Source organism: Ahaetulla prasina, chromosome 10, assembly GCF_028640845.1.
Source record: "Ahaetulla prasina isolate Xishuangbanna chromosome 10, ASM2864084v1, whole genome shotgun sequence".
Taxonomy (NCBI): Eukaryota; Metazoa; Chordata; class Lepidosauria; order Squamata; family Colubridae; genus Ahaetulla; species Ahaetulla prasina.
The window spans coordinates 11,563,136-11,575,487 of record NC_080548.1 but is presented as its reverse complement, the minus strand read 5'-3'; the positions used below and the strand labels follow the sequence as shown (position 1 = coordinate 11,575,487).

The window sequence follows — 12,352 nt, the reverse complement described above, 5'->3', positions numbered from 1 at the left end:
CTTGAACTTACACACGTTTACCAAACAAACTTGCAAGGGCTACCAAATTCTGAATAGGACTGTTCAGCTCCTACCTTTAGGTGGTGGAGGTAGGACATATGCATTCAGTTCCACTTCATTTTTCGGCAGGGTCACCTGGACACTGTCTCCAGCAGAAACTGCCAATTTCTTAATAACTGTGGAGGAAAAGAAACTTTCAAACACAGAGCAGAACTGGGGACAATTCACTTTTTTTAATGTTTTATTTACTTTATTTGAATAACATGTAAAAATTCAATTTCCATCAAACAGTGTGTTGTCTAGGTACGGTTGTTTCCAGGCAATCACAATCAAAATGCTTACAATAACATTTATCACAATAAGATTGATACTATAGTAACAATAATATTTAGCTTTTCTATTTTATCAAATTTCCATTTTAACATTTATCCTTTTTATGTCGCTGCATTTCTAATTTCTGTTTTTATTGTCTAATCATTGGTAAAATAAGTCCCATGTCAAAAAGTATTCAGTTTCTTCTTTGACCTTAATAGTAAGGGTTAATCAATCCATTTCTGCCTGTTCTAATATTTTCTTAAATACACTCTCATCTGTCGGGATCTCATCAGACTTTCATTGTTGAGCATATACAATTCTAGCTGCAGTTAATACATGTAAAATCAAGTATATAGTCTAAGTCTCTTCTTTCCTGTTCTCTTTGAAAAAGAAGTCCATTTCTTTTTCCATATTTTGTATAAATTCTTTATCTTGCAATATTGCTTGATTCAATGTCCATCTCAATTTTTTTTTGTCCTTTCCATACAACTTTTATCAAAAAAAGATAAAATTGTATCTGCCCAAACATTGGGTTCTATTTCTACCTTTTGTACACATGTTTTCCGTTCTGATGACATCCATACCATATCTATTCTAGACAAGGATTTATGCCTATTTGAATAAAATGGGTACTGATTTTTCTTGGGGTGTGTTTCCCTCCATACATCTTGAGTTCCTATTTCTTCATCATTTAAAAAAAAGGTTTTAAAGAGTGTTTTTCTAACTTTACCTGTTTTACAACAAAACCTATTTTTAAGTAAACAATGGAAGAAAAAACAAAACTGTTATCAAGCAACATAAATGGATTGAACTCACCTATGAAAAGAAAAAGGATTTTTAATAAATTAGAAAAATTAAAACTAGATTTAATCTGACTCCAAAAGGTTCACATTAAAAAACAATACAGTAAACTATTAGATTACCCCAAAATTGGGAAACACTATTTTTCACTAGCACATCAAAAGAAAAGGGGGGTGGTTCCAGTGGTGGGTTTCTACCGGTTTGCCCCAGTTCGGGCGAGCCAGTAGTGGTCATGGTGAGCTGAGAGCGAACCAATTTGTTCTGACCATCAGCTAGGCCCTCCCGCCTACCCCTGTGCTATATCTATCTATATTGGTTCATTTTTAGCCCAGCTGATAGGCACGGCAGAGCGGATTGCCGTGCCTCAGCTGTTCTGAAATGAAATGCGCTTGTGTGGAGCGAACCGGTTGTAACATCGGTTGAAATGCACCACTGGGTGGTTCTATATATTAAAGAAACAATAAAGGCTAGACAAATTTTTGCAGATGAAGATGGGAGAATATTGATGGTGGAGGTAACAATTAATCAAAAACAGATGCTGTTGATAGTGATATATGCGCCTCATAATAAACAAGATGAGTTTTATGGAAAACTTTATAAGAAAATTATAGAATTGGAATATGAAAATATATATGCGGTCCTACTTTAATGCCATTGTAGATACAGAACTTGATGACAATTCACATTTTATATTTTTCATTATAATATGTACAATAGGTTGGATTCAAAGGGAAAATAGATGTTTCAGAGTGCACAGATACTCATGTAGCGTTTACTGGCAATTTCTTAAAGCAGCTGCATCTTTCCCTGGGACTAGTTACCTTCCCTTTGCAGCTGCACAAGACAAAGGAAAAAGGGTTGTTTGCTTTAAAGAGCTGCTAACAAGTGCTATGCTTCTCCTTTGACATCTGAAATGCTACACGGGACTAATATACGAAGACTTCTACAACAAATGATTAACAGACATGATTTACGATGGCATAAGACATAAGAACCATTGAACATTTGGGCATGTATGTTCCCCCTCCTCCCCCTCTTTAGACATAGGTTTTATGAAGGGATCTAAAATATCTTTCTGCTTTTATACAATTAGAGCTTCTAGTTACAGATGACTTGTTACAGAGACTGGCTATTAAATTAGAATTTGATACTGGGTTACTTGTTTTAAGCTTGCTAAGATTTTCACTCATTAAAAAAAATAAAATACTTAATAAAAATAATTCCCGGTGTCTGGAGGCCGTGTGGGTCTGGATGGGGAAGAACAGGCTTCGACTCAACCCCTCCAGGACTGAGTGGCTGTGGATGCCGGCATCCTGGTACAGCCAGCTGATACCATCGCTGACTGTTGGGGGCGAGTCATTGGCCCCTATGGAGAGGGTTCGCAACTTAGGCGTCCTCCTGGATGTACGGCTGTCGTTAGAAGATCATATAACGGCCATCGCCAGGGGAGCTTTTTATCAGGTTCGCCTGATACGCCAGTTGCGTCCCTTCCTAGACCGGGATTCCCTATGCACGGTCACTCACGCCCTCATCACTTCCCGCCTGGATTACTGTAACGCTCTCTACATGGGGCTCCCCTTGAAGAGCACCTGGAGGCTCCAACTGGTCCAGAATGCGGCTGCATGGGTAATAGAGGGAGTGACTCGAAGCTCCCATGTAACACCTCTCCTGCGCAAGCTGCACTGGCTTCCGGTGGTCTTCCGGGTGCAATTCAAAGTGTTGGTTACCATCTTTAAAGCGCTCCATGGCATAGGACCGGGTTACTTACGGGACCGCCTGCTGCCACCAATAGCCTCCCAGTGACCTGTGCGCTCCCACAGGGAGGGCCTCCTCAGGGTACCGTCAGTCAAACAATGTCGACTGATGATGCCCAGGGGGAGGGCCTTCTCCGTGCGGGCTCCTGCCCTCTGGAATGAGCTGCCTCCCGGGATATGCCAACTCCCCGACCTCCGGACCTTCTGACGCGAGCTGAAGACCTTCTTGTTTTATTGCGTAGGGCTGGCCTAACATATTTTAAATGGGGGGTTTATTATGGTTTTATTGCTGTTTTATTTGTTTCGGCCTGATTTGAATTTAGATTTTAAAATGTTTTTTAATTTTTGTAACTCTGTTTTTATTCGGCTGTAAACCGCCCTGAGTCCTTCGGGAGAAGGGCAGTATATAAATTAAATTAATTAATTAATTAATTAATTAATTAATTAATTAAATAAATAAATAAATAAATAAATAAATAAATAGGTAATTATAGACAAGTAACCATTAACCACAACTGTGTCTCAATTAATATGCTACAATATTCTGGAACTGTACATTATGGTCTCAGGCTTGTAGATAATACCCATCTCTCAAAATATTTTACTGCCCCACCCCCAAGCTAATACTGAAGATTAAAAACTTTGCTCTTCTGGAGAAACTAGTTTGAACACTGTGCCCTGAACCAAGGAGGTTTGCTAGGAAGTGCGTAACAAACAAGACCAACTAAACTAGATACATTTCAGGAGAGAATATGAGTTTTATTTCTCAGGCAAGGAGAGGCAGGAATCTTGATTTATTCAATGTGAACTTATTTATTTAAAAGACTTGCATGGCTGCTCATATTAGAGAACAACTTAATGCAGTTGTTTGGACAATAAATTCACAAACATAGTAAAACACACAAAAAAGAAAACAAAAAACTGGCACCTCAATCATCCTTCTGGGATGCTCCCCAAAAACTTTCTCATCACTTTCTACCCCGGTGCCTGGATCTCAGATTTCTATAAATGTGCAAAAGGTCAGAATTCGGAGTTGGAAATTGAGAAACATTTTAAAGTCCAAGAATGTAGTCTGAGCTCACAGAACCATGACTCTGTAGTATTTTGAATATTTGGATATAGACAATTAGCACTGAAGCTGATAATCAAATCTTGTTTCAATTTAAGGAAAGCAATACAAGTCTTGTTAAATAGCTCCCTTGCAACAGCCAGATAAGGAGAGCAAATAACACCCACCATTTGCAAAGAAAGAAGAGCAAGACATATTAATAAGAATACATCTGAATTTTAAATAGTTCAAAGTCAGACCACCATCCATATTCCTGAGCACTGAATAAATTCACAGAGAAAGAGTTAATCTTACTGTTTTTTATTCTGTGTTTTTTTAGGAGGCTAAAATGAAGATAATAGTTGAACACAAGAATTTTAAAAACATACTGGGTCAGTAGAGACTGAAACTAGAAAACAATCAAAGCATATGCCCCCTTAATTTGTCTTCAGATCTGGTACAAAAGAATAAAAAAATCTGTTTTTGAGCTAAGATAACAGAATTTGCTGTTTTTATAAAAGTATTGGAAAAAAGTTATCTTCCAAACTAGTTTAGTTAGTCTAGTTTATTGATTAACTCATAGGCCATATCAAAAGTATTTTCCAAGCATTGTTGACAATACCAATGTTAAGAGAATCCAGAATTTGGATCCTGGTTAAGAACATTTAAAGAAGGAAGTTTGCTCTTACCTGGTGTTGGGGCAGGAGTACTAGGTACCATAGCAGGCTCCGTCAGAACTGCAGCAACACTACTATTGATGGGAATGCCAGTTGGAACAGGGATAACTTGTGGTAACTTCCCCAAATCTTTTCCCAGAAGACTGTTAGAAGTTGGGATGGCTTTTTCTAAAGAGAAGGTCTGGATGGAAACATTGTTGGATGGTCTGGTTTTCTCAGAGTTCCCAACAGGACTGGGGAAGATAGTTGCTGAAGAGGGATAGGGGGTAGAAACTCCTGTAGGGGCCTAGAATTTATGAGAGAGAGACAGAGTGTTTGTGAGAATAAATATCAGTTACAATTTGTAATAAATAACAGTTCTCAGTTCTTAAAAAGTGACTTAATTCTCAATTGTTATTTTAGAGGATTTCCTCGGTTCTGCTGCTGAGAAATTATACCCCATTCATGAATGACAGAGATAATACTGCCATTAGGCAGTAAAATTACTCCTAAATATTGCTTAGTTAATAAATATTTTGTTGTTGTTTTTTATAAATCAGATTTCTAAAAAACATTAATATTAAATTAAATTAAGCATACAATACAGCTATAACAGTGTATTGTAGGAATTGTAACAGAATTTGAATTTTATTTTTTAGGACTATAGCAAGGATTAGGGCTAGGGTTTGTACTTTTATTTTGTACTAGAAATACTTATTTCTTCTTTTCAAGGACAGAGTTATAAAACTGAGGATCACTATTGAGAAATCCTATTTAGAAGACCTGCCAGCCAGCCTAATAGCGAATATTCAAATTGGATATATATTATAGTATCATAATGCAACATACTTCAAGAAATATAATTGGGCCAAGTGATTGTAGATTGTTACACAGCAGGCGAGTTACGTAAAATTGAGTTGCTGTAGAGCAACACTGGTTCTCAACTAGGATTCTTAAAGAAAGCTAAGAATATCAGATTGCAAATACTATATTGCTGATGTGAGAAAATGCACCAGGTATGTTCCATATCCATAACCAGGCCCTAATGGGGGACATAGGAGAAAAAAGTTTGAGAAACATTATTTTAGAGGATGGGGATCACTCGGTTGATGATGATTAATATTGGGATAGCAGAAGTATTGAGATTATGCTAGCTATCTAAAACATGACAAATAAAATTTTATTTTCTATTCACTCAACATTTATCTTGCTTGCAAGCAGGATTTCCGTCTTCATGGTCAAGAATGTGAGTGAGGGTTTTGTTGTGGTAATATATAATATTATTTTACTCAGAAACTGATCACACTGGTGTAAACAAATCTAAGGAATAGATGGAAACAATTTCCTTTCTTTCATCAGGAAATTCTTTCACAGACCTTCCCCATTCCAATGGGTTGCCTGGAGCAGCAAGAACCGGACATTTCAGCTTTAACTGGGCTTATCAGTATAATTGCATATTTTCTTGATCCTTTTTATATAGCATCAATCAAATTCTTAAACTGAAGTATCCAGAAACATCTATGATATGGACCATGTTTATAAGGAAAAATGCAGCATATGTTATTGCGGTAGAAATAAGTTATTTTTATTATTAAATGTGTGATTTGGGAAGAGAGTTAGAAGATAAAATTCTGTCGTCCCCCCCACCCCCCGGCCTGGTCTATGAAAGAGCTTGCGACTGCCAGGAAAGGATATTTGCTACAAAGGCACTACCAATTAGAACCAAAACACTGAGCACAAAACAGACATTCAGTTGCAGATCGTAGAGTAAAAAAATAGCCCTTGAAACCTGCTAGCAGTTAGAACTGCCAGAATCTGATGAGTTACTCCAATCTATAATACAGTCCTCAACCTATAACAGTTCGTTTAGTGACCGTTCAAAGTTACAATGGCACTGAAAAAATTGTTTTTCACATTTTTACAAGCACTGCAGTATCCCAATATTAATGTGATCAAAATTTGGATGCTTGGCAGCTGGTTCATATTTATGATGGTTGCAGTGTCCTGGGGTCATGTGATCACCTTTTGCGAACTTCTGACAAGCAAAGTCAATAGGGAAGCCAGATTCACTTAATAATTTTGTTACTAACCTAACTACTGTAGTGATTCACTTAACAACTGTGAGAAGGTTGCAAAATGGGGCAAAATTCACTTAACAAATGTCCTGCTTAGCAGCAGAAATTTTGGGTTCAGTTGTGGTTATAATATTCACCTCTAGCTTTAATATAATTTGCCTGATTAGCTGGAGAAAAAATAGTTTCTAACTTCTCTAAGATGTTATTTATCTCCCTTATCTGTTCTGCCCATCAATCCCTTGGAGAAATCAGAAATCATAGTATGCCCCTTGGTTTTTAGGTGTTTGATTTCTATCTTGTCAATTTTCATAAGCGAGTTTATGAAAACCAGTCTTAATTTTTTTCCAGTCAAGTCTATTAAAAATTTTCAGCAATATTTACTATTTCTATAAAGAGGATCCACCTTCTCCTAGTTGGGGCATCTCCTAGTTGGGACATCAGAAATGATGCTGATAGTGCTTTGTTTTTGAAATATATCCCAACTGTTACTCTGTGAGAATTGCACTTGCTTCTCCACAACACAAACTATCACCAAAGAAGTGAGAGAAAATAGCACCAGGAGGACAAGTTGGATAATCTCTGGTATGTCAATACAATAGAACAAAACACAATATAGCTCCAGAGCTAGTGACAGAAATAGTCTATTTGGTGAATTAAATATTCAAACTGCTTTTTTGCCATTTTTCTGTAGCTTCTTATCAAGATATAAAAACCTTATGTTGCTCCTAAATGGCTTTGGGGTTGAAAGCTATACCAATATTATTCAAGAAACTGAGCAAAATAACCAAAATAAAAGGGTGCTTATTCAGCTTTGATTTAGATACAGTGGTATCTCGGTACTCATCGTTAATTAGTACCAGGAGGTGCAATGAGTATTAAAAATGATGAGTACCAAACATTTTTTTCTCATAAGGAATAATGTAGTGAGTCACAAGGCAGTCGATACCAACAAGTTCTAGTTTGTGTGTTGAGTACCAAACAATGAGTACTGGGACAATTTTTTTGCATCAAAATGCATTGAGTACCAAATCTGATGAGTTTTAAAGCAGTTGAGTACCAAGGTACCACTGTACTGATAAAGTCAAAGGCAGCGTTAACATACACTAAATAGAAAGATTACTTCATTTTCTTGAAACTATATTTTTCTAGCTCTCAAATTGCAGTATCTCTTAATTTTTCAGCATTTCCTTTGGATGAACAGTGTTCCCTGTCATTTGTTATATTTTCAGAAGTTCAATGTGCATTCTAACATATCCAGAAAAAAACAAATGCAGTGTAAATATGGCTTTTGGAAAATAGAAAAGGAAAACAGGATAAAATAGACATGTTTTTTGTTATCCTACAATATGGAGTCAGGAAAAACTAGTCAGTGAAGATTAGAAGTGATTGCTGTAATAAATGTTAGGAATAAAGCTAAAGCTACTATTTTTCTATTTTAGCAACCATAGAATTTTAATAGGTTGTTTCTGCAGTCCTTCTGCAGTGAAACAGCAGTGACTTTGATCAGCAAGCTATGCTTCACATTTCTCTCGTTGAATCAGTTTCTACTGTCGAATTCAAGCTCACATACTGATATTTAGATTTATTTTATTAATCCTGTTAGGTACTTTTTTTTAATTATACTGATGCAATATTTTTAAGAATAGCAGTGTGGAATAGGAAGTTGATATTTACAGAATCTCCTGCAATCTAAAATTATCTCTTGTAATACATGGCGAGATTGCTTTCTCAAATGTTTCTGTTGCAAGGAAGTTTTATTTTCTCATCTCTGAAAATTCAGTTTTCCACTATAGGGCAAAATATGACCCTTTCTGCCTCCCACCTCAAACTAATGTGTTTATTACACCATTTTGGACATTCATTGTATTAAGGCTATGCAGAAGCTTTGACATGACCATGATAATTAGCTGCACATATTAAAAGTCTCCCTCCTTTCTTAGGCTCATTATGTGAAGATTAGTATCTGTGGAGTCCTTGGTATCTCTCTACTGATAACATAATAATAATTTTAAATTTTCTTTATTTCTCTCAATTCATGATGAGAGAGGGAGAGGGAGGGGGGAGAGAGAGAGAGAGGGAGAGAGAGAGGAGAAATAAAAGACTGGCCCAAATTTACCGAGTTGACTTGGGGAGGACCAGAACTCACTAGGTTTCTAGCCTGATTCTCCTATACCAAACTCGCTCTCGAGAAAACATTACTATTATATGTATATGATTGATTTTTAAAAATATACATTTAATTTTCTTCTCTCCCATTCTTCAGAATTACATTTCTTTTCCTACCACTCCTACAGTTATAAGATGCTCAGTTTCAAACTACCAGCTTCTATAGCAGCAGTGTAAATTACAATGAGGAAAAACAGGAACAGAAAGGTTTTTATAATCCTTCAATCACTTTTGAAAATGCTCTCTCCTGGCAACAGATCTAATTAACTGTGCAAGATACTTTTTTCCAGGCTCATTGGAGCAATGAATTGGAGAACTTTTCCTAGAACATAAAAATGGCACAATGTTGTGCTATAAGGCCACGCTTTTAAGTTACCCTGAGAAGCAAAACAGCAACCTTGCAAGACACATAAAAAGTCAGGATCACAACTGACTATTACATAAGGATAAGAAAGGCTGATTTTCACATTATAAAGGCTTTTGCTTCTGAAAAACTTACATTCCTTCAAAGCCCAGCATTTGATAACTTTGAAAGTGATAGAAATTTGGTATTAAAAAGGCATAAATGAGTCTTTGCCAGAGTATATTATGAACATGGGCTGGAACTGCAGCAAAATGTTATTATCAGAATATTGAGAGAAAAGTAACAATTCAGGATGCAGTTTAAAAAAAGGATGCAGTATGCCTCAGTTGAACTCAGCTGAAATGTATATTTACTCCTCAGGTCAAGAAGGATTCAGCACAGGGAAGATAGTGTTATCTTTCTAACATACCAAAAGTAATAAACTCTTGTGAGAGGCCAGATGTTTATAATTTAAGGGACATGTTAAGTAATTGCTAAGACAGAAAAGCTGTATAATTCCTAGGTGACTAAAAAGTCAAGGGACAGCAGAGGGATAGAAGGGACAACTAAGGCAAAGCAATGCCATGTAGCTGTTTCCTATATAAAATGGGCCATTTCCAAATTTCCCGGAATGTCCTTTGGCTCTGGTCTATATCCTGTTCCACAAGTTTAGCAGTTCTCCTGTCACAGCTGCAAGGAGATTAAGGCTTGTAAATACTGCACCCAGCTATATGGGAAGATCATATTTCAAGAGTTACATTCTTTTTGCAATAGGTGACGTTAAGCAGGATATGACTCGGATCCTATTGGGCTTCTCCGTAGTTGCAAAAACCATGCTTTTTTGTCATGTCCTGGGGTAGGAAGGAGATGTCTGCTCCTCAAGGGGAATTTTTAGTTAGGAATATCTTTTAATATTCTCCCCAATGTGCTATGGACTGTTTTATTTTGTCTGTTGCTGGCTATTACTGATCTAATGTTTTAATGCTATTAAAGCCACCTAGAGTCATCCTGTGATGAGGCCATACAAATTGACAAATAAGTAATTTTATTTCCCAACTCAGGAAACTTTTAGTGAAAGCTTTACTATAGAATGGTTAACATCAATACAATGGAAGAGTACTGCACACGTAATTTACAATAAAAAGCTATATTTTGATACAATCTGTTTCAATAACAACTATCTGCAACATTTGAAGCAATATGCCAAACAAATGGAAACATATTTATAGTTTTTAATAGTTCTGTTTGCTATTTTTGCTGTGTGAAGAGACATGTTGATAAGCAACAAGCTTTAATATCAACCTTGCAACTGCAGAGGAGAGTGGGGAGCATTCTGATGGCTGCAAATTAATCCACACTTTCTCTTTACCCTAGAGTTGAAAATAAACTTGGCAAATGTGCAGCCAAGGGTCTGGGTTAAGGTCAGCCTTAACTTTAGAGAGGTGTTGGGTCAAACCAGCACAGCTTCCCTATTTCAGGATTTACTTATTTACTTAAGAGATATGCATGATTTATCCAGTTTTGTCAGGTTAAAAGAATACAGATGCTACTCTAAAAGTCTACTATTGGAAGCAAACAATCCCCTATACATATATAGATCAACAGAATATGGACTGATTGTTTACAGTCAAGTGAACTAGTTGGGTAACTGTCAAGGTAGACAGACAACAAGAGGTCAAGGTCATAGAAGTTCTGCACCGCCATTGGATCGAGCAGCATTACTGCCATTCTCGGGATTCACTTACCCCCAAGGAGCCACTCCCACCAAGATCATGCTCTCTGTTAATGTGATCACTGTTGGAAGAAGATGGGATTTGGAGTTTCAGTTCTTTTGAATCCTTATAATTTGGCAGGAGGATTTTTTCTACTTCAGTATGGTTTCCTGAAAGGTTTGCTTCTGGTCTTGAAGACTGCGGTTCTGTAAGATCCTTGTGAGTAGATATTCTATCCAAGGCATCTGATGGAGCTGGATCGTTTATAGAGCTTCCAACACTGGAGTCCACATCTCGCTTTAGAGAATTTCCCCTGACATTTCCTAAATGCAATGTGTGAGCAGGCAGCTCTTTGAAGGATCTCTGTATCCTTGATTTACTCTGATGTCTCTCCTTCCAGTTCAACCATTTGGGAAGATGGGCTTGCCTCTCTTTGGCAGGCTGGGAATCTCCATCAAGATCAGATTTTGTTACAAAGACCATGATGGGGTCCATCATGTCAGTTCTGATCTCCTGACACTTGTGAGACTTAGTACAGTTCACCTGGATGCAGATAGTCCCCATAAGCCAAAATGCATCACAGGCTGGGGTTTGACAACAAGCAGCTTGACAAGAGTGGATAGAGTGCAATCCTTCTAGCAGCTGGAGTTGGACACTATCTGATGACCTCAAATTGCCTTCTTCCAAAGGCTTTGCAGACTGGCAAGCACTTCTGCTCCAGCTTCCTTCTGTGCAAAGAGAAGTAAAATTACAACTATTTTAAAGAAGCAGTAAAAACAAAGGCAAAATGATCACCACTGGTTGGTTTTCTCACCTATACAGAAACAATAAAGGTGATAAATCATTCAGTTTCCCTTTTCTTATCCAGAAACATGGTTGTTGTTGCCATCATTATATTTTTGGTCAACTCAAGGTAGAGAACATACCTGGTATACCTGCCTCCCATTTTCCCCACAACAGCAACCCTGTGAGTTGGGTGAGGCTGAGAGGGAGTGAATGGCCCAGTCACCCAATTGGTTTCATGCCTAAGGAAGACCTAGAACTCACATCTCCTCATTTTGAGGCCAGCAATTTGACCACTATACCAAATATGTTCTATTATATTCAAGAGTTAATTTTTAAAGTAAGAGGGGGAGAAAGGAAGCAGTATACCAGCTGCTCAATGGAAACAGCAAAATGCTAAAAGATAACAAAGAATAGGAGGAACTATTCTTGAACATACTATTGTGGAGTCAGAACACTAACGCCCACTAACAAGTCTGCTGCCCCAAATCTGATACTTTGTTATCTTGGGCAGCCTTATCTGTCAAATAAAGAAATAATCAATAAATCAATCTTGCCTAACAGTAATTGAATTTTTCCAATAGAAAAAAGTGTTCCAGAAAGTTTATTCACCAGCTATATTCTTGAAGCTGCAACATACTGCCTCTCAAGACCACTTTGTGCTTGCTGTAAGGCAGGGTTGTCAAACTCGATTTCACT

At 37.2% G+C, this 12,352-nt stretch overlaps 1 protein-coding gene across 3 annotated transcripts in view; it reads right to left on the bottom strand.

Moving 5' to 3' along the window:
• KIAA0319L (KIAA0319 like) overlaps positions 1-12,352 on the bottom strand; it is a 58,959-nt gene that overhangs the window by 24,653 nt on the left and 21,954 nt on the right. For 2 of the 3 annotated variants that reach the window (XR_009156607.1, XM_058195902.1), the window contains exons 3-5: positions 10,904-11,598; positions 4,608-4,881; positions 75-176 (exon numbers count right to left, since the gene is read on the bottom strand). Coding sequence is in view for 2 of the 3 variants with exons in the window: in XM_058195902.1 (XP_058051885.1) it covers positions 75-176; positions 4,608-4,881; positions 10,904-11,598 (1,071 nt within the window). In the remaining variant the exon portion in view is untranslated. The remainder of the gene's footprint in view (positions 1-74; positions 177-4,607; positions 4,882-10,903; positions 11,599-12,352) is intronic. The other variant, XM_058195903.1, reaches the window with a different exon arrangement.